The sequence below is a fragment of the Natrix helvetica genome (assembly GCF_964273705.1).
Source record: "Natrix helvetica genome assembly, chromosome: 4".
NCBI classification, from domain to species: Eukaryota; Metazoa; Chordata; class Lepidosauria; order Squamata; family Natricidae; genus Natrix; species Natrix helvetica.
The window spans coordinates 75,829,454-75,849,506 of record NC_138550.1 but is presented as its reverse complement, the minus strand read 5'-3'; the positions used below and the strand labels follow the sequence as shown (position 1 = coordinate 75,849,506).

Below are 20,053 nucleotides of genomic sequence, written 5' to 3'. Positions count from 1 at the left end.
GTAAGCAATTTGGTACTTACTTCCATCTCTGGTGATAATGACCAATTCATCATTCCTTTTAGTTAAAAGTTTGTGAAGAAATTAGCAAGATCATCCAACAATTTTGACAATGAAACATGCAGGCTGTATACTATCCATTTTTGTTAAGAAATTAACTCAACTCCTCTTATTAGGTGCTACAGGTATCTCAATTATACAATTGAAGTACAACTTTCCTTAGATCAATGGCATTTATAAGAAATTGTTATGGCAAAAAAAAAGCGAAGACTTTTGAAGAATGCTATAATTAAATAGTCTTATTAAAATCTCTCAGCTCTGTATTACAGAGATATCATTCAGGTTGGAAATATTAAACATTGATATTTAAATGATTTGTCTTTTTTTGATGCTTGTTTGCTTAATAAAAACTCAGTTTAAACACATGGAGGTAGAATTCTTTTCCTGTTTTTATGTCAAGAAAGTAAAACTAAAACTTGTCCTCTTTGGGAGCAGTTGCCTCCATGCATTAATGTAGTTTTCCAAATAAGTTTATGCAAGAAAAATTCCTAGCAGATAGATTCACTTCAGCTTCAATCAAGACATGCAGTGGAAAATTATTCATTGCTGGCATTTCACTCCAGTCAGATTGACACATCTATGTGTCAATTATTGTTTTCAAAATTATTTTTTTCAAATGTTGGAGAGGTTCTCAAAAGGGGGGGGTGAAATGCAGATAAAATTAAAATAATGATACATCACAGGCACAAACCTAATTTTACCAAATCTGGTTTATTGTATTATAGTTTATTTCAATAACAAGACTATAATATGATAATATTTTATCATATATCGTAAATTGGCATTTGTACTCATTACTCACTTTTTAGTAGATTATTTTAGTATTTTCATACCTTTTTTCTCTATGCATTTTAAATTTATGTTAATTTAATTGTTTGATAATGTTTGTAAATCATCTTCAATAAAAAAAAGATGTATTTATTATGTTGAAAACAAAAGTATAAGTGAAAAGAATGGAAAATACTAACTCAGTGAATATAGAATAGAGGATTTTAAAAAGCCAAATGAAAAAAATAAAAATAAAAACATGCTTATTTAAATATAGCAATAAATAAATAAACAAGCAAGCAAGCAAATAAATAAAAAATAATAAATAAATAAATAAATAAATAAATAAATAAATAAATAAATAAATAAATAAATAATGAAGTAATTTAGTAATTCCCTGGAAGATATAGCTTGGAAAAGACTGCACTAATGCAACCTTTGCATAAACTCATGGAAAAACATTTATAAAACATTGCCTGTATTTATTTACTTCTTTCTTCATGTTTCCAGAGCCAGCTCTGTTTTTAAATTTTTCTTTTTAAATTCTGCTCTTTCTTATGCAAGGTTTCCATCAGAAGGTTCTAGGGCTTGGGTAGTCACGTTAATAATAAAGGAGATGCCATCTATAAGTAGTAGTGAGCCATGTATCCCACTGATTGTTATGCTTAAACCCTTCCCCTACATTTCCAAAATAGGCCATTCACTAAAAATCAGAGACTGCTTACCACACGAAAGGAAAAGAGTGTTTAATGTATCAGAAACATCAGAAAATCTATTCTAAAAGTATAAAGGTAGAAATGTACCAGTCTAAGTGTAGTGTGTATTTAATATTTATTGCTTCAAAATCAGGTCCTCCTTAGCTTAATGAACTCTACTTGCAAATAAATGTGTATATAATTGCAGCCCTGGTTGATTAATCAGAATGAAGCCATTATAATTACTGAGTGCAAGTTTAATCACTGGATTGTGAATTAAGCACATGCTTGCTCTTCCTTTTTATAAAAAGCTATTTTGTTCTGGAGGTTTATACTAATAAAAAAAAAACCCAAAATTGCATATTTAGGATAGCCTTACCTAATACTGAAAAATTAATGTTGAATTAAATTACCAGGCAAGTTTGGGAGTTGGATTTTTATTTACATATACTAAGTGAGACTATTAGTAGGAAGTTATGTGAGAGTCTGAGATAAATGGATTTAATCTGTTCCCAGTAGACTGCAGGCTGAAATGAACAGTTTGAATTACTTATTCTGCTATTGCATATTTGGGATATTAGAACTTATTCAAAGTCTGAGAGAACCTAACCACTAATCAGTTAACTGCCAGTTAGTTTTAAAGAGAAATGAGCCATTCTGTTGATTTTTCTGGTAGCCCTTGTCTGCAGCAATTGGACTCTGACAGGCCAATCTGTGAATTAATTACTATTTCTGTTATTGATACCAACGCATAACTGGTCAGTCAATTTGCATAAAACTATTCTGAATCCTTAATTTATTAAACTAGGAATGGGGGAGGGCATACATAATTATCCATCCATTTCCTGCTTTCCCTTATGCATTTGCATCTCAATCATAGCATCTTGAAACCAGCTCTTAAATTTAAAATTAGAAATTTTGATTTAAATTGGCTTATTAACTAGGACTATATAGAATACAGAGGCTCTGGAAATGTCAGGATGCTACATTATCATTGCCCAAACTATTATCCAAATAAGGCCATGCTCATAATGGAATCATCAAATTGGATCCCACACTTGGCAAATTTCATGGCTCTTCAAACTCTTGATAAAGCCCTCTAAAATACCAATGAAATCTATCTCTGTCCCTGTGTGTGTGCACGTGCGCATGCGCATGTGCATGCACGCCTTCAAATCAAACCTGAGTCCATGCAACATTTCTACAGAACATTTTTGGATGAGGTTTGCCATTGCTTTCTTTCTAGTTCTGAGAGTAAATGATTGGTTAAAGTCATCCAGTTGGCTTCCATGCATAGGCAGGACTAGAACTCACATTTTCCTGTTCCTAGTTCAATGCCTTAATCATTAGACCAACATGGCTCTCACTTTGCCTTCTTAGATGCTCAAAATTACATCTAGAACCTCGAGAAATATAAAAGCATTGTTCCATGTTCATGCATTTTTTTCCAGTAAACATAAAGGCTTCTTACCTTGTATCTTTTGTTCAAGTTTCCTTTTAGCATAGAAACTTCTCAGGAGAGATTTTAAAAGGGGGCTGATTCTTCTGTTGGCAGATATTGATTCAATAAATTACATCACCTAACCTATTTTTTTCTCTATTATGTCCCTGATTACATGCTTGGCTGGTCTGCACTTAAGCAAGCACAATGGAATAAGTGCTTATGCTTCTTACTCTCCTCTTCTTTTCCTCTTGTCTTTCCTTTCCTTCAACTTTTCCAATATTCTTTACCTACAAGAAAATCTGAATTTAGAAAAATGAAGGAATTAGTCTTATACTATCTGTCCTAATGACCATCCTTAAATGCTATTTCCAGCGTGTCAGTTTTCTCACATCTACGCTTAATGGAAGTTTTGCTTTTCCACATTCATTCCTCCTCCTTATAATGCAAGATGCTAGTTTCTTAGATGATAGAAGGGAATGGTTTAAAAAAGGACATGCCATTTTTACACTATCAATCTCTTCCATGTAAGGAGACTAAAGAAAAGGAATAAGATTACTGCATTAGTCTCCTGGATGCAGCAAAATTCTGTGGAAGTGGAACATAATACTGCTGCTCTCTTATTATAGACTGCACAGCACTCTGATCTTCTTTGCTACTTTGGTAGCAACAGCAGCATTTGCAGGTAGCCTTCAAAGATATACATTGGGAAAGGGCATATACGAATATCTGTCTATCATCTATCTATCTATCTATCTATCTATCTATCTATCTATCTATCTATCTATCTATCCATCCATCCATCCATCCATCCATCCATCTATCATCTATTTATCTATGAAAAATATGCATACAAATGTATAAACATTTCCATAATAATTTTTATTTCTAAACATAATAGTCTCCTGATGAAAGACAAGAAAAAAGAGAAATGAAGGAAAACTAAAATCAACAGATTTCTCCATACCTAGTATTATTTATATCTGGTAAATCTGAAAAATTAGACAATGTCTCAAGAGAAACTGCAGATTCTGCTCTAACGCTTGACAAAGGGGGGAAATTTGTTTACAAACATTTTACTAACCATTTAACAGAAAGATGATAATCCTGCTATCAGTCCATTCCTAACAATTGTGATATGTTAGACACTAACTAAAGTTGGGAGTTATGTGCCTTATAATAAGCAGTATGATATATGTTTTAGAACGGGGTTGTCAAGGCCCGCAGGCTGGATCTGGCCCACAGGATGCTTAAATCTGACTCGTGGGAATAGCCTGGAAATAGCAAAAGACCGACCTGCAGTGCCTCTGCTACCAAAAACAGTGCATGAGGGGGCTGTGCAGAGTTCCCACATGCCCCGATTTCAGCATGGACAGCTTCCTGCACCACTCTGCCGGCCAAAACAGGGTGTGTTTGTGGGTCTGTCCCATGTCTCGTCCCTCCCAGCCGGCCCGTGGAGGAGAATTACAATGCTGATCCGGCCCTCAAAGAAATCCAGTTTGACACCCCTTCTTTGGAAAGATGACAGTGACCTTAGAAGTCTAAGCTTCTACCCAGCATGTTAGAAGCCCTATCTTCCAAAAAGTAGGTCTATAAAACTAAACAAGTTTTAATTGTCATTACTGTGCTCCATGTTTATTTAATTGTGTCCCTTTCATAATTAATGATATAATTAATTTGACTATCAAGATATATGATATACCAAGCAATCTTGTAAGATGAAAGTCATAATACAACAATAGCATTCTTTCAAAATGAAGAGGAACTATGGATAAGCCATATGAATAAGCCACAGCAAGGCCTCATGAGTTAAACAAAATAGTTTACAAACATAGGATTTGGTATCACAAATTTAAAAGTGAAAGTCTTCTTGGGCCACGACTATTCCAAGGAAAACAATAAATGTGCAAACAGGAGAAATGAAAGCTAGTAACAGATGTCACTTTGCAGATCAGTACATAAAGGTCACCTTCCAGGCCCTGCTCATAATAGGTTCAAGAATTCCTTTTATATCTAAGAACTCATCTCTGCAGGCGTTCTTCTAAGAAACAAAAATCGTTGCACATCATGTAAGATATCCTAAAACAGAGGTTCTTTTCCTGAATTGCCATGTTTGCTGAAATGATGATACTGGCCCCCTTTCAATAAATGATGTTATACTATGGAGTAGTAATTACCGTATTGGATTGCAAATGGGAGAGGGGGATAATTCAAATCTCCATTGAACTTTAAAGCTCACTAAGTGAGTTGATGTCTGAGCTGGTCACACTGTCTGGTCTAACCTTTTTCAGATGATGGTTCTAAAAATAGAAGCATGAAAACTGAGAAAAATCAAGCCATTGCATTTTCCTCTTTGTGGAGAAAATGCAAAATACTAGACCTGTGACCCACCTGGTGATCATTTCAGGCATTGCTTTACCTAAACAAAGAAACAGAACAAACCTGGGTGGACAATAATTCATTATGTGTGGGACCGACTTCCAACTTTCCTTATGGCAAGTTGGCAGGAAGCATTTGAAAAAAGTTTGTCAACTCGCAACAATTTTGCCAAATTCTTGAAGTATATAGTGCTGTCATCACTTCAGAAGATTTCCTGCTGCCCCCTGTTGACTTGGGGGAAGCTGGCAGGGAGCATTTTTCTTTCCATATATAACGTATTTGACCAGCCTATGTTATATATGAAAACAAAAAAATAATTGATCACCTTTTCTTCCTTTTTTGTACACTATTGTTTTCTTTTGTTATTGTTGTTAGGGTTGAATGTATGTTTTTGTTTTTGTTTTTGTTTTGTTTGTTTTACTGTTTTGTATTTTATTTTCTAAGATAAAACAATAAATGTTAATTTTTTAAAAATAACATAAGCCATAGTTTCCCCTTCCCTCATGATCCTCAGCAGAGCCCCAGTAAAGTCTCTTTCTCAGCTGGCCTACAGAACTGTGCCCGTCATTTTGCTAGGAGAAGAGGGAATCAAGTGAGCCATTGACTGTGAAGAAAACTGAATCTCTGCTTCACATTCCAGTGTGTCCCCAAGGATCACTTCTCTCCAGGGAGGAAGAGGGCTCACTTATCAACTGCGAACACCCTCCAGCAACCTACCTCACCAGCAGCCATTCAATTTACTCCCCCAATCTCCCCTCATCACCCACCACTATTAAGAGATTTCAAATTTTAACCTTCTTTTCTAAGTAGCCAATAGCTACTCATCTCTCAGGCCTTGCTACCAGCTCATATGTCTATGAAAATTATATGAACTTGGTTGATACTTGCAGCCATGTGACAAGGTGGTAACATGGATTCCAAATTTTGGACACCTTCCGTATGTTTGCCCATCGGAGGTACCTTGGTTCAAAAATTGTTGACCTAAAATGCACTATTTCACCCAATTGAACATTACATACATTCGAACAGTTACAACAGTTTTAATAATATATAGTCAGGATGATTTCAGTGATCACCAATTGACTGTGTATGGCATGATTCATAGGAAAAAGATAAAACGCTTAGGCATTCTAAATAATAGCACAAGAGAAAAAGTGGTCATAGAACTGACCAGAAAGACACACTTGAAATGTTGAAACTAATTTAACCTGGCATTCAAGAACTTGTGCTGAAGGAGAATCAGGTTGAAACACATAGTAACGATGTGCATGATGGTATCAAATGTCATTTGTATACAAGTGTAAAATTACTAAGGAAATCAAAAGCAGGTGTGTTTGATTTCTGATGGTAAAACTTCTAAAAAAATGAGGATAAAATAATTTTGAAAGAGAAATAAATGATTAAAAGGAAAAAGCTGGATAGAGAGATTATGGGACTTTGAGAGGCCACTTGTCCACTGTGGAAAGTAAACAAATTTTCATGTAAGCTGATAAATTATTTGTATTTATCTTTAGTGCTAAATATGTGATATAAAACTGTGCCTGAACTGACTTAGAGGAATGCACGTAGTCAAATAAGGGTGAAAAGATGAAGTTTCAAGCTTACTTATCTAAAGCAAGGCATTAAGTCCAAATAATATTCAACTAAAAGTTATCTATCATACTGAGCTACAATACAGTAATTAAAGTTACTCTTTTCTTTTTCTGTAACAGATAATCCAGTTTTTCTACTTATTCTCATAGCGCTTGAGAGTTTCTTTTACATTTTCGTTAATGGTCCCTGGCATATTCTATTTCCAGATCAACTAATTTTGTAAATCCCTATCTATTACATTTCCTGCTATCTGTCTGCAGATTCTCTGACCAATTTGAAAAGAAGTCCAATGAGAAATTACCTCATGATGTCTTTCCCCAGGCCTTTCATGAAGTTACAGAATTGATGGTGGAAGAAGAAACAGACCCAGGCAGAGATGATTGCACAGGAAAGGCTGTGAAATTTGAAACATTTATAAAATTTAGAAAGTGCATTTACATCTAGCAACTTGAATGAGATACAACAGGATATCAGGCAATATCATTTTCCTGTAGAGTGTAAGTCCTAAAAGAACTCAAATAGAGAACTGATGATCATCTGAAAGTGGGTAAAAACACCCTCGCTTATTGAATCAGAGGACTAGAAAGGTGGTTTTAAGAAGGAATGTATACGCTACTTAGGTCAACATTTTTTTCTAGATAAATACAAGGAAAGCATCATAAAAGACAAGTTTGTTAAGTAAATATAAGAACAAGCCTTGCTGAGGAAAACATCAATATGGCTTCTCCAAAAATGTTTCCGTTAGATTGAGTATTGAGAAGGCAGAGACAGGCTTATAGTAACAACAGCTCTTTATTAACATTAGAGCAGTACGTACAATCCAGCAACTGCTTGGTCTGACAGCAGTCCTTTTATAGGGAGCTGTCAGACCTCTCAACTAACAGGATTCAATCTCTGTTCCCGCCGGAACAGAGGACCTTGGTGGAAACCATGGTAGTTAGAGTGAATATCTAACACCCCTCCCCTCTTAGTTAGGATGTTTCTATTGGTCACGTAATCACGCAGGTAGGCGGGTTTTTGTTAAGTCCTACCAGACCTGTGCAGTTTATTTGGAACTGGTTCTTTGGGCTGTCTGCTCTCCAGCTCCGCTCAGTGGAACCTCCTGGAACTTTTCCCAGGCTGCGGCTGGAGCTTCTGGGATTTGTTCATTTGGAGCTCGCTATGGGCCTGCAACAAATTCAGATAAGTCCCCTGGTACTCTCGGGCTTGAGCTGGCTGTAGAAGGAGTGAGTGTTTGCTCCTTTTGCGTAGGGCTTTGGCTGGTTTGTTCAGGAGTTTCATCTGGTGTTCTAAGTGTAGAGTTGGAGAGGCGGCCACAGAGTTGGTCAATATGCCTCCTCCAGTTTCTACCATCCTCAAGCTCTAAGAGATAAGAGCGAGGCCCGGTGATGCCTATCACCATGGCAGTGATCCACAGAGTTCCCTCGGCGTAGTTGTGGGCGTATACCAAGTCCCCCTACGCTAAAGTTTCGAATTTTGCTTATGGAGTCAGGGGGCGATGTGGCAGAATAGTTTGGGTGCAGCCGGTCTAAGTGGGACTTTAGCCGGCGACCCATGAGAAGCTCGGAAGTGCTTCTCCCAGTAGTGGCACTTGGCGTGATGTGTTGGATTAACAAATAGCGATCAACCCGTGTTTTCCAATCCCCCGAGCCCATCCTAGCGAGGGCCTCTTTTGCAGATCGCACCATTCTCTCCGCTTGACCATTGGAAGCCGGATGGAATGGAGCGACCAGGACATGCCTGATTCCCTGACTTGCTAAGTAGGTCTTGAATTGAATGGCCATGAATTGGGGCCTGTTGTTGGAGAACAACACGTCGGGCAGGCTGTGCATGAAGAAAAGTCTCCATAGCACCTTGATGACCGCTTCTGCCGTGGTGGAGGTCATCAGGACTACCTCTAACCATTTCGAGTAAGCATCCACAACTACGAGGAAAGTTTGGCAATGAACTGGGCCAGCAAAGTCAATGTGCACCCTAGACCAGGGTGTTTGAGGACGCTCTGACTCCTTAGCGGACACCTTTGGGGGAGCTGGTCTGGACACCTGACACAGTGTGCAGGTAGCCACCCATTCTTCTATCTCCTTGTCCATGTTAGGCCACCAAACGTAACTCCTAGCCAAAGACTTCATCCTTACAATGCCAGGATGCCCCACATGTAAAGCCTCCAATACTGCCCTGCGCATTTTGTTTGGAATAACCACTCGGTCCCCCCATAGTAGACAGCCATTAATTACCAACAACTCATCGCGTTTTGCAACATGCAATTAATAATCAGCCCCAACAGGCCCCTTGGGCCACCCCCTCCACACCCAGTTCAAAATTTGTTTGATGGTGGAGTCCTTTGCAGAATGACGGGCAACGTCATTGGACAAGACTGGTCCAGTGTCCAAGCAGTCAATGAACAGGACCGGTGTCTCAGGAGTGGGGTCAGCCAGGAGTTCTGGTAGGGGACAGCAGCTCAATGCATCTGCATGCCCCAAAGTGGAGCCAGGGTGGTGGATTAGTTTTTAGGAGTAGGCAGCCAGGAAAACAGTCCACCTGGTCATTTGAGGAGATAACGACACTGGGGTAGGTTGGTCACCAGCCAATAGTCCCAACAACGGCTTGTGGTTGGTCACAAGTTCGAAATCCCAGCCGTAAAGGTACTTGTGGAACATTTTGACTCCTGCCACTGCAGCCAGAGCTTCACGGTCCATCTAGCTGTAGTTTCTTTCCGCAGAAGACAAGGTTCGTGAATAAAAAGCAATAGGGGCTTCTGTGCCATTGGGCATGCAGTGGCTGAGGACAGCACCAACGCCAAATGGAGATGTGTAACAGGTTAACACCAATGGCAGGGTCTGGCTGTACTGGACTAGAAGGGAATAAGCTGTTAGCAGTCACTTGACCACGGCAAATGCGGCAGCCTCAGCTCTGCCCCAGGACCACTTGGCGTTCTTGGCCATGAGATGGTGAAGCAGTTCAGCAACGGTGGCTTTCTGTTTGAGAAAGATGCTGTAGAAATTAAGGAGCCTGAGAAACACCTGCAGCGGTTTGAGTGCGGGGTGTGGGGGCTTCCTGGATTGCTTTTATTTTTTGTGATGTCGGGTGAATCCCAGAAACATCGATCATGTACCCCAGGAACTCAACCCTTGGTACATTAATTTTGCATTTTTCTTTTTTAAGCCGGAGGCCCTTTTCACTAATTCTGGCCAAAACCATTCGAACTTGTTTTAAAAGTTGCGCCTTGTTTGCAGCCGATACCAAGTTGTCGTCGAAATAGGGGATGACTCCTGGTATCCCCTGCAAAAGCCGTTCCATGTCGCTTTGGAACAGTCCAGGGGCGATGCTAACTCCAAATTGCAGGCGGTGGCATTTGAATGCACCCTTGTGCGTCACAATGGTTTGAGCCTCCACTGTAGCGCCATCTACAGGCAACTGTTGGTATGCCTGCACCATGTCTAATTTAGCAAAGATTTTGCCTGGGCCTAGCCAATGTAGTAGGTGCTGTACAATGGGTACAGGGTATGCGCTTTGTTGTAGCGTGTTGTTAATTGTATATTTATAGTCCGCGCAGATGTAGACTGACCCATCAGGCTTGACCGGGGTCACAATAGGGGTCTTCCACTGAGCATGGTCAACTGGTTCTAGGATTCCCTGTCAATTTTAGGGCGGAGAGCGAAAGCTACTCTCCTGGGTTTTAGCCTAATAGGCGCTGTGTTGGGGTCCAAGCTAAATGAGATTGGGGTCCAAGCTAAATGAGATTGGGGTCCCCACATACTTACCGAGACCGGGACCAAAAACGTCCTCAAACTCCTTAAAGATGGCCTTGGCGCCATCTTCCTTCACAGAGTTGATCCCGGTCACTTCCAACCCCAGGGCTTGGAACCAATCAAGCCCCAGGAGGCTCTGCAGGTTGTCGTGGGCCACGATCACAGGAAGCTTTGCGCAGAATTCTTTGAACCTCACACGGAAGATTCCCTGGTCTATGATGGGGACTTGGTTCCCCTCGTGCTGCTTTCTCAAGCTCGGGATGGCTTGCTTCAGGGTCGACCATGACATGATCATTAATGATGATCCAGTGTCTATTTCGAGCTCACAGGGAGCATCCTCTATGAGGACAGTGATCTTCAGTTTTTTTGGCCTAGTGCGGACTTGTCCTATCGCTGTGTGATAGGTAACCTTTGTTTCTCTCTCTGGGCGCCCTTGCGATTTATGCCAGGCCCTTGGGGTCAGTCTCTGTTGGCGGTTAGGAGTATCTTTGGGCTGCCATGTGGTGGCAGGGAATTCGCTCTGGCACACTTTGGCAATGTGCCCCTTTCATTCGCAATGCTGACAGGTTGCGTCTCGGAATCGACAAGTAGACCGGGCATGGTCTCCTCCGCAGCTTGCGCAAGGCGGCAAACGCAAGTTGAATTTTCGTGCCGGCTTTGTGTGGCTACTGCGCATGCGGTAGCTTTCATCTTCTTCACTGTCAGATTGCTCAGGCTCTGCAGCCTCGTGGTGAACGCACGTTTGTTTCTGCGCGGCTTGTGGCACATTTTGTTGGTGCTGCAGGGTCTCCGTTGACTTGTCCACTCTTGTTTCGTCGAGTGCGATCTGCAGAGACAGATTTGATCTGACAAGCAATCTTCTCTGCAGATTAATGTCCTGCACACCGCAGATAATGCGGTCCAATATTAAATCGTCCTGGTCACAGAACGTGCAATATGCGGCTGCCTTACGAAGCGCCACCACATACTCATTGATTGATTCGCCCACTCTCTGGTTCCTAATATTGAATTCATGGCGGCGAACGTGCCTCGATGGTTTTGGCGCATAGTGGGTTTTCAAAGTCTGTTGTAATGCTGTCCAGGGAACTGCTCGGAGTGGAGTTGGCTACGACAGGTTCTTCGCAGTTTCAAAAACCTCTCGGCCGCAGTACCCCAGAAACAGGTTCTTTTTTCGGATTTCAGGGACACCCATTAGGTCGTTTGCCTCGAGGAAGCATTAGAATCATAACATGTACGATTCCCAGTGCTCAGCCACCGGTCATACGCAGTTGGCGGGGCGTGCATGGCCATTTTCGTACAGAGGGCGATTCGAGTTTGCCGCTCAAAATGGTTGCTCGATGCTGCGCCGAAATCTCCGGGCTGGATCTACTTGCTGGATTTGCTGTTCTTCTTCTTCGCCTATTTGCCTTCCAATCCCACCTTCGTTGCCAGTGTTAGATTGGGTATTGAGAAGGCAGAGACAGGCATAGTAACAACATTTATTAACATTAGAACAATATGTACAATCCAGCAACTGCTTGGTCTGACAGCAGCCCTTTTATAGGGAGCTGTCAGACCTCTCAACCAATAGGATTCAATCTCTGTTCCTACCGGAACAGAGGACCTTGGTGGAAACCATGGTAGTTAGAGTGAATATCTAACAGTTTCTCCCACTGATCTTTTAAAGTAGAACAGCAAATTTAAGACCTGCAGTAATCCAGTCAGTCTTAGTTAGCCTGACTTTTCAAAAAGTTCTGAGCAACATTAACAATCCCAGCAAATAGTAATAGAATCTTTTGTTAAAAAGCAAAACTGATTTCTGCCCAGGAAGCAATACAAAGAATACTTCTCTACTTCTTGCCAACTGTACTGGTCCTTCGTCTATTTGATGTAATTTGATGTATTAATAAACTATCTGGAGTTAGGAATTATCAGTGTGATTGATTGAATCCAGTGTGCACAGGATTAAAAAAAGCACTCAAACTTAAAAAAATAAGCATGAAAATGGCTGATGCTATTTAATCAAAGCACATGTCAAACTATGGAGATTGGGGCAAAAAGCTTAGTTTTCCTTAATCCAAATGAACAGTGACTGATAAGGAAAGTGGTCTTAAGGTAGTTGATGGACAGTCAATTCAGCATGTTATTCTTGTTACAATGGCAGGCTTCATCTTGCAGATCATTTGCAAAAGAACAGAAATAAAACTGCTACTATTGTATTGTCTTTTTATGGATTTGCAATATGACACCTTATAAATCTGGGTACAGTTTTCATTGTACCTGAAAAAGAAAGAAGTGGAAAAGGCAATCCACATGATCAAGGGACTGGAAAGGTTCAGAAAAGAGTGAAGTGGGAAAGAGATGAATACAATTGTGCACTGTGTGGAAAAAGAAATCAGGAGATTTTCTTTTTCTCTCAAAATTCTCAGATCCTGGATCACCCAGTGAAGCTGAGTGTTAGTGTTGGTGGGATTGGAATACATAAAAGAAAATATTTCTTCTCACAATAATGTGTGGAATGTGTTAGTACCAGAAGTCATGACAGCTACCAGCTTCGATCACTTTAAAAGAGGATTAAACACCTTCATGGAGGTTAAGGCTAGCCATGGTTGCAAATCATATTGAGTGTACATTACCTACAATATTAGAAAGAGTAAGACTATTTATAACTTTTGTGGGAAATGAAACACAAGTTTTCTGTTCTGTTCCCGTTTTGCTTGTAGCTCAGCAGTGGGAACTAGTTGGTTATCGTATGGGACTTTGATTCTCATCAAACACAGCTCTTTTGATATAAATACTGACCTGATTGCTATCTGAATATGGATGTGTCACATCCTGCAATGTAAAAACAAAAATGAAAAATGCAATGAGATATCTTGACTTAACTCCTCTAGTGCTCCTCCCCACTCCATTATTTTAAAAACAAACCAAAAACCCCTGAGCAATATCCACAAGTATCAATGGAGGAAAGATAAGATAGAACTCTGCAGTTACCTGAATAAAATATACTTTTTTATTGCTCAGCTTTACACTGGATGTTACTCAGCATGCTACTTACAAGGTAGGTATGTAATGGAATATATATCTGAGAACTTGTTTTTAAGACAGGAACATTAATGTGGCATATATTAGTATTTTTTCAGAAATGTAATAGATGAGTCTTCTTTACATCATTGTCCTGTTTCTTTATTACACTACCACAATGTATATCTATGTACCTGCATATATGTATGCACATGTTTTCTGGCATCCAAACAGTGGCTAGCAGCTCAATGCTTATAATTCAACAAATACAGTAAGACAATAAACGCTCATTCCTTTCAAAAAAGAAACAGGAACATCCTGTAGATTTTTTGTTTGTTTTAAACAAAACCAAGACAAAATAAAATAAAGTTATAAATTCAAGGACCACACCATAGCAGGGGAAAGACAGAGAAATAAAATGTCTAAGATTTCTTTTTTTTAAATGATTCTTGATTGGTAATGAGAGGTGAGTTGCTCCTGGTTTGAACTGGTTTGGCCGAACTGGTAGTGGCCCGCCCACCTGCCCGGACACCTGCCCGCATGCACAGAGGCATCGCACGCATGAGAGAGAGAGAGAGCATGCCGGAGTGAACCCTTAGTAAAACAGGTACAAACCCACCACTGTTGGTAATGCTAATGTATGGTGCAGAGAAGACCTTTGACAATTTGAACTTGGCTTTCTTATTCAAGGAGGATATGAGTTTTGGAGAAAACTTTATAAAATGAGTAAGATCAATTTGCATTTGTCAGGTAAGGTACAAATAATTGTTAATGGAGATCTACCAAAACCCACTGAGATTAAAAAAAAAGAAAGAAACAAGACAGGGCTGCCCATTGTCTCCACTCTTCTTTGTTTTGGTTATTGAAGTACTGAATAAAGATATATGCCAATATGTGAGGATTGTGGGAGTAAAGATTAAAAAAGAAACTTATAAGATCTTTTAAAGGGGCTTGAAATATGAATGTGCAAATAAAAAAGGTATATTATCAGGTTACAAGATTAATAAACAGAAGATATTAACAAAAATGTAAAAATAGAAAATCAAACAATATTGATAAATAAAATGGATTTTAAGACTGAGAAGAAGGTAAACTATCTGGATATCACTATAACAGATATGAATTGTGTAATATTTCAAAATAACTATGTTAAAATATGGAATGACGTTTAAAATTGTATGTTAAAATGGGAGAAATTATGACTGTCATTGCAAGGGACAATTTATATGACAAAAATGAACGTCTTGCCTAGAATGATGTTTTGTTTCAGACAATACCTGTTTTGACAACTGATCCACCATTTAAATAGTGGCAGAAGAATATATCTAAATTTGTGTGTTGGGGAAAAAATGAATTAAGTAAGTATTTACTTAATTTAAATAGTGGCAGAAGAATATATCTAAATTTGTGTGTTGGGGAAAAATGAATTAAGTAAGTATAAAGCATTAAAAGATGCAAAAATAAGAGGAGGATTGGGTTCACCTAATTTGAAATTGGATTTTGCAGCTTGTTGTTTTGTTTGGATGAAAAGACCACTCTTTCATCTGCTGCTGAGAAATAGAAGGCTTTTGGAATTAGAAGGACATGACCTGAAATTTGGGTGGCATGGATATTTATGGTACAATAAAGTCAAGGTTAATGTGGATTTTAAAAACCATTATGTTAGAGGTATTGAGAGTATTAAATAGATAATAAACCCAGATTTTACCTCAAAGCACCTTGTAGCTTTCTGCACAAGAAACATTTTATAGACAAGAAGTAATAGGCAAACACAAATGGCTAACTTACAATGAGATACTAAAATTTTGTCAAAGGGAATATAAAATAAAATCATAAGAAGAACTAGTGGAAGAGGGCTACAGTTGTTAATGTTCCTCTTATTTACAATTGTTAGAGATTAAAAATAGACAAATGTATAGTTTTGAACATTGTTAAGGCTGAGTTTGAAATAGAAATGTGCAGCAATAATGAACATGTGATTGCTAAAATGCACAAACCTTTACTGAAATTTGAAACAGAATAAGTGCAAGAGTGTATGATAAAGTGAGCCAAAACCTCAGTTTAATTTGATTTTATCCCAATGGAACAATGAAAAATGTGATTGAAAGAATTAAAATTGTAATCATGTTATCATCTTAAAGAAAAAAAAAATATTTAATGAACTACTGTTGGAACACATAACCAGAGAAACTATCCAGAACAGTGGTCACCAACTAGTGGTCCAAGGACCACTGGTGTTCCGCAAGAAAATTTTGGTGGTCCACAGAAAAATTATTTGCATTTTTTATATTGCACTAAATCAAAGGTCCTCAAACTACGGTCTGTGGGCAGGATATGTGCAATGAACGCTTGTGTTTCTGCAGAGAGTCTCCTCCTTCGGGGTCTTTTTCTACTGGTCGGAGAGGGACAGAAATTCTGAAGGGGTCTGCTTCAGCCTCCTGATGCAGGGCTTTGGGCAAAGGCTGGAGGGAAGCACTGCTGGTGGCAAAGAGCTAGAGGGCCTTGTTCCAGTGGGACTGTATCATGGCCTGGAACTGGCTGACATTCTCAATCTGCTGAGCCTCCAGGCACCAGTACCTGGCCTTGCACTCCCGCAGGTCTTCACTCTGCTTGGAAAGCCTATGCTCGTAGTCCTCGGTGAGGTGCTTCTGCTGAGCCTCCTTCTCTGTCAGATCCAATTTGAACTGAGCCAGCTATTTTGCCAACTCTTTCGTGTGGTGGCTGCTTAGCTCCAACAACTGCTTCCTGTTGGGGCCCTAAGGAGCCTGGGCAGGCAGGTGAGGAGTGGATGGAAGGAGAGGGGCAATTAGAGGTCAGCGAGGCACCCCTCAAAGTGAGTGACATCAAGTTGGCCACACCTACCCAGTCATGTGACCACCTAGCCACGCCTGCTTTAGGCAGATTGAGCAGATCATATTAGTGCTCCGCAGGATTTAAAATTATATAAATAATTCATAATTTAAAATTATGAATTTAGTGGCCCCTGAGGTCCAAAAGGTTGGGGGGCCCTGATCTAGAATGTATAAAGACACTCCAAATGTATGTTGGAAATATGTACAATAAGGGGACATTTTATTATATTTAACAGATATGTAAAAAAGCTGCAAATTTGGATTCAAATATATATGTTACGGTGAAAGACCGAAATCTGGTGAATGTCGACATTCACCGGTGAAAGACCGAATATTTCATTACATCGTTTTACATTCGGACCTTCACCGGTGAATGTCGACATTCACATAGTCGCTTGGTGTATGTCCGAAAATACCCTTATCCTCTCGACACCCTTACCCTAATCCCCTTACCCTAAGACCTCGGCTCCTCGCTTCCTTTTAAGCGTCTTCTATTCGCGGAGTTTTTTTTTTTTTAAACCTGCGATCCTTAAGAAGATGCTTAAAAGGAAGCGAGGAGCCGAGGTATTAGGGTAAGGGGATTAGGGTAAGGGTGTCGAGAGGATAAGGGTATTTTCGGACATACACCAAGCGACTATGTGAATGTCGACATTCACCGGTGAAGGTCCGAATGTAAAACGATGTAATGAAATATTCGGTCTTTCACCGGTGAATGTCGACATTCACCAGATTTCGGTCTTTCACCGTAACATATACACCGATTCAGAAGATAGTAAAGATTAATATACAGTTGATACCAGAGATTTTTCTTTTGGGATTGATGGACAAGCAATGGAAAAAAGTTACAGGAGTTTGTTTTCATACAAGAAAGCTGTGGAAGATTATTGTATGCAGAAAGATGAAAAGATTCGGCATTACCTACAATGCAGGAATAGTTGGTGAGGTGGTGATGGAACTTGATAAGATGGTCATACTGACTTCTTTGATCAGAGAAATGGCCATACATATGTTTATTATTGACTGGAAACTTCTTATAGGCTTCTGGGGTAAAACAGGAAAAAGAAACATGTTTCATGGTTTCGAGATTAGATAGCATAGATTATAGAAAGAAGAGAGTTATGTTATAACTATATAGGAAGCGATATTGTAAGCGGCTATAAAGAAGGTTGGAAGCTATGTTATCTTTTTTCCTTCCTGTTTTTGCCTTTTTTCTCTTTCTTGCACTTTTAGTTTTCTCTTTGATTTCTTTATATTGGTCTCTATTAGTCTTCCTTTAAATTTTTTAAAATAAAAATTATATTTTAAAAACGTAATGTTGATATATTACGCTTCTGTAGACTAGATTTGGCATTGTTCAGCTGCCTGTTCAGCTGTATTTCCAAATGAATAGTTTGTGGAAAAAGGCTCCAAAGTATTGATTTTTAAATGAATGGCTCACTCTATCACTATAGTTCCCTCAGGCTCTTGCAAGTTTTTGCCTCCATATACTTTTTTGGGCTTAACTGATGGACCAAGGAAGGAAATCAAAACAAAACAAAACAAAGAAAGTGACAGTATTGCTTTTAGATGTTTAAATCCCTAACCTTCCTGGGGTTCCAAAAAATATTTCCTGTATTACTAGGTAGACTTTTCTAGCTCTCAATTCTAACTTACCCCAAACCTGATTGTCTTTCCAAGCTGGAAACTGTTTATTTTAGATATAACTGATAAGACAGGATTGGACAGTTTTATATGGTGTGAAAAGAAGAAAGACTATTTTTTCCAAGAGAAGAACACTGATGTTATCTAGTTGGGTAATGAAACCTTGGCAAATAAACAATCAAGCTTAGAGAATACCAAAGACTCCAATTTTGCTAGCAAGCTTCATTTCAAAGTGTTTCCAAGCAATGATTCTGAAAATTCTGGAATCAAAATTTGAGGAAATCTGGAACAAACCTTAGGGTTGGAGTGGCCAAGCAAGTCATGGTGGAAACAATATCCTGCTTTTCCAAGCATAGAGCCAGGCACTAAGACTCAGTCTCCTTCAATGTAATATGTAAGCACAATCATATTAGTTCTCTTTAGGATCTTTCGGTATGAGAGGATTGGAAGATAGCTATTATGTTTTCGGGGTTTTTTGGTGTCTTTTTTCTCACTGCCCCAGATCCACTACTTGGAGATAAGACATATTGATAAGCAAGATTTTACTTATACTCTAAATAAAGGTTAAACAAAAAATAAGATCGAAGGAGAGCAAGTTGTTCTTCTTTTTAACGAAACAAACTCACAATCTCTGTCCCAAGGCTTTGATGCCGAATGTTAATTCAGCAGTGGGTTCGTCTATTGGGTCCAATATTTCAAAAGAAAAAGAAAAAAAGACGAGGTTTTAGGCTCCAATCTCCCGGTCAAAATTGCGTGTGAGCAGACCGGATAAGCGAGCGCCGGGGCATTCACTCAGAAAAAAAAATGTTAAGGTAATCAGATCGGTTTGAGCGCCGGCTTCTCCTTCGCGCGCCCTGAATTCGCCTCGCCTCGCCTCTCTCCGCACCTGCGCTCTGCATATGCCTCCGAGATGCAGACCCCCTTCGGGCACGCCAGGTTTCCCAGAGGCTGACAGCCCAGCCTCTCGGTAACCCCGCTGCCGACGGGAGGGCAGCCAGTTGCGAGCATAGTGGAGGGAGGCGGAGGGTGGGGAGAAGGAGCCCGCCTCCTCCTCCTTCGAGGTTGGACGGCGGTAGTGGCTCTGCAGGCGGCAGCGGCAGCGGCGGTATCATTTCGGGACTGGGCGACCGCTCAGTCGCTTATCTCCCACCCGCTACTGGAAGGGCTCGGGCATGTCCCCAGCCGAGAGGTAGTTGCTTCGCTGCTGCCGCCGCGCCCCCGTGCGCCCGTTTTCCTCGGTTCGCTCCCGCATCATGCTTGGGCAGAGCCGCCGGGGGTTGTTGGTGCTGCTGCCGTTCTTCGCGCTTCGCGGCGCAAACCCAGAAAGGCGTCCGGCTGCTCCGGAGCAGTTGAGCTCTTTTCTTTCTTTGCCGGCTGCTCCGGTTCCAGCGCAATAACGATGAGGCGGCACCGGTACTTGCTGGAGCGCGGCGCTGCGGACGCCCCGGCCGAGGCTGAGGGCGAAGGCTGCGGGGGCCCCGAGGGCTCGAAGCGGGGCTCTCTGTGCCCGTGCTGCCGCCGCCGCCGCCGCCCCCACCGCGACTGGCTCTACGAGTCGTACTATTGCATGAGCCAACAACACCCGCTGCTTGTCTTCCTGCTGCTCATCGTGATTGGCGCCTGCCTAGCTTTGCTCGCCGTCTTCTTTTTCGCCTCGGGGCTGGTAAGTTGCCTGTCGCTTAGAATGGCGCTCTTTGGCGGGCAAAGAAATTTGCCGTTACCTCGAGGAAGCGTCCCCAGCCCTTCAGAGTCCCAGGCAGTCTTGCTGGAGGTGGCCTTCCGTTTCGCTCTTAAGAGCCGCGGAGTTCTTGCTCCGAGAACTAGTATCGGACCCCGCGGTCTGGCTCAGCTTCGGTCCTCAAGGCCTCGCTCAGG

General features: G+C 40.6%; 1 protein-coding gene across 2 annotated transcripts in view; it reads left to right on the top strand.

Annotated features, from left to right (window-relative positions):
• The first annotated feature begins 19,306 nt into the window (after positions 1 to 19,306).
• Positions 19,307 to 20,053, top strand: part of ADCY2 (adenylate cyclase 2) — a 164,175-nt gene continuing 163,428 nt past the window's right edge. For both annotated transcript variants that reach the window (XM_081951530.1, XM_081951529.1), the window contains exon 1: positions 19,307 to 19,841. In XM_081951530.1, coding sequence (XP_081807656.1) covers positions 19,578 to 19,841 — 264 coding nt within the window. In that variant the 5' untranslated portion in view covers positions 19,307 to 19,577. The remainder of the gene's footprint in view (positions 19,842 to 20,053) is intronic.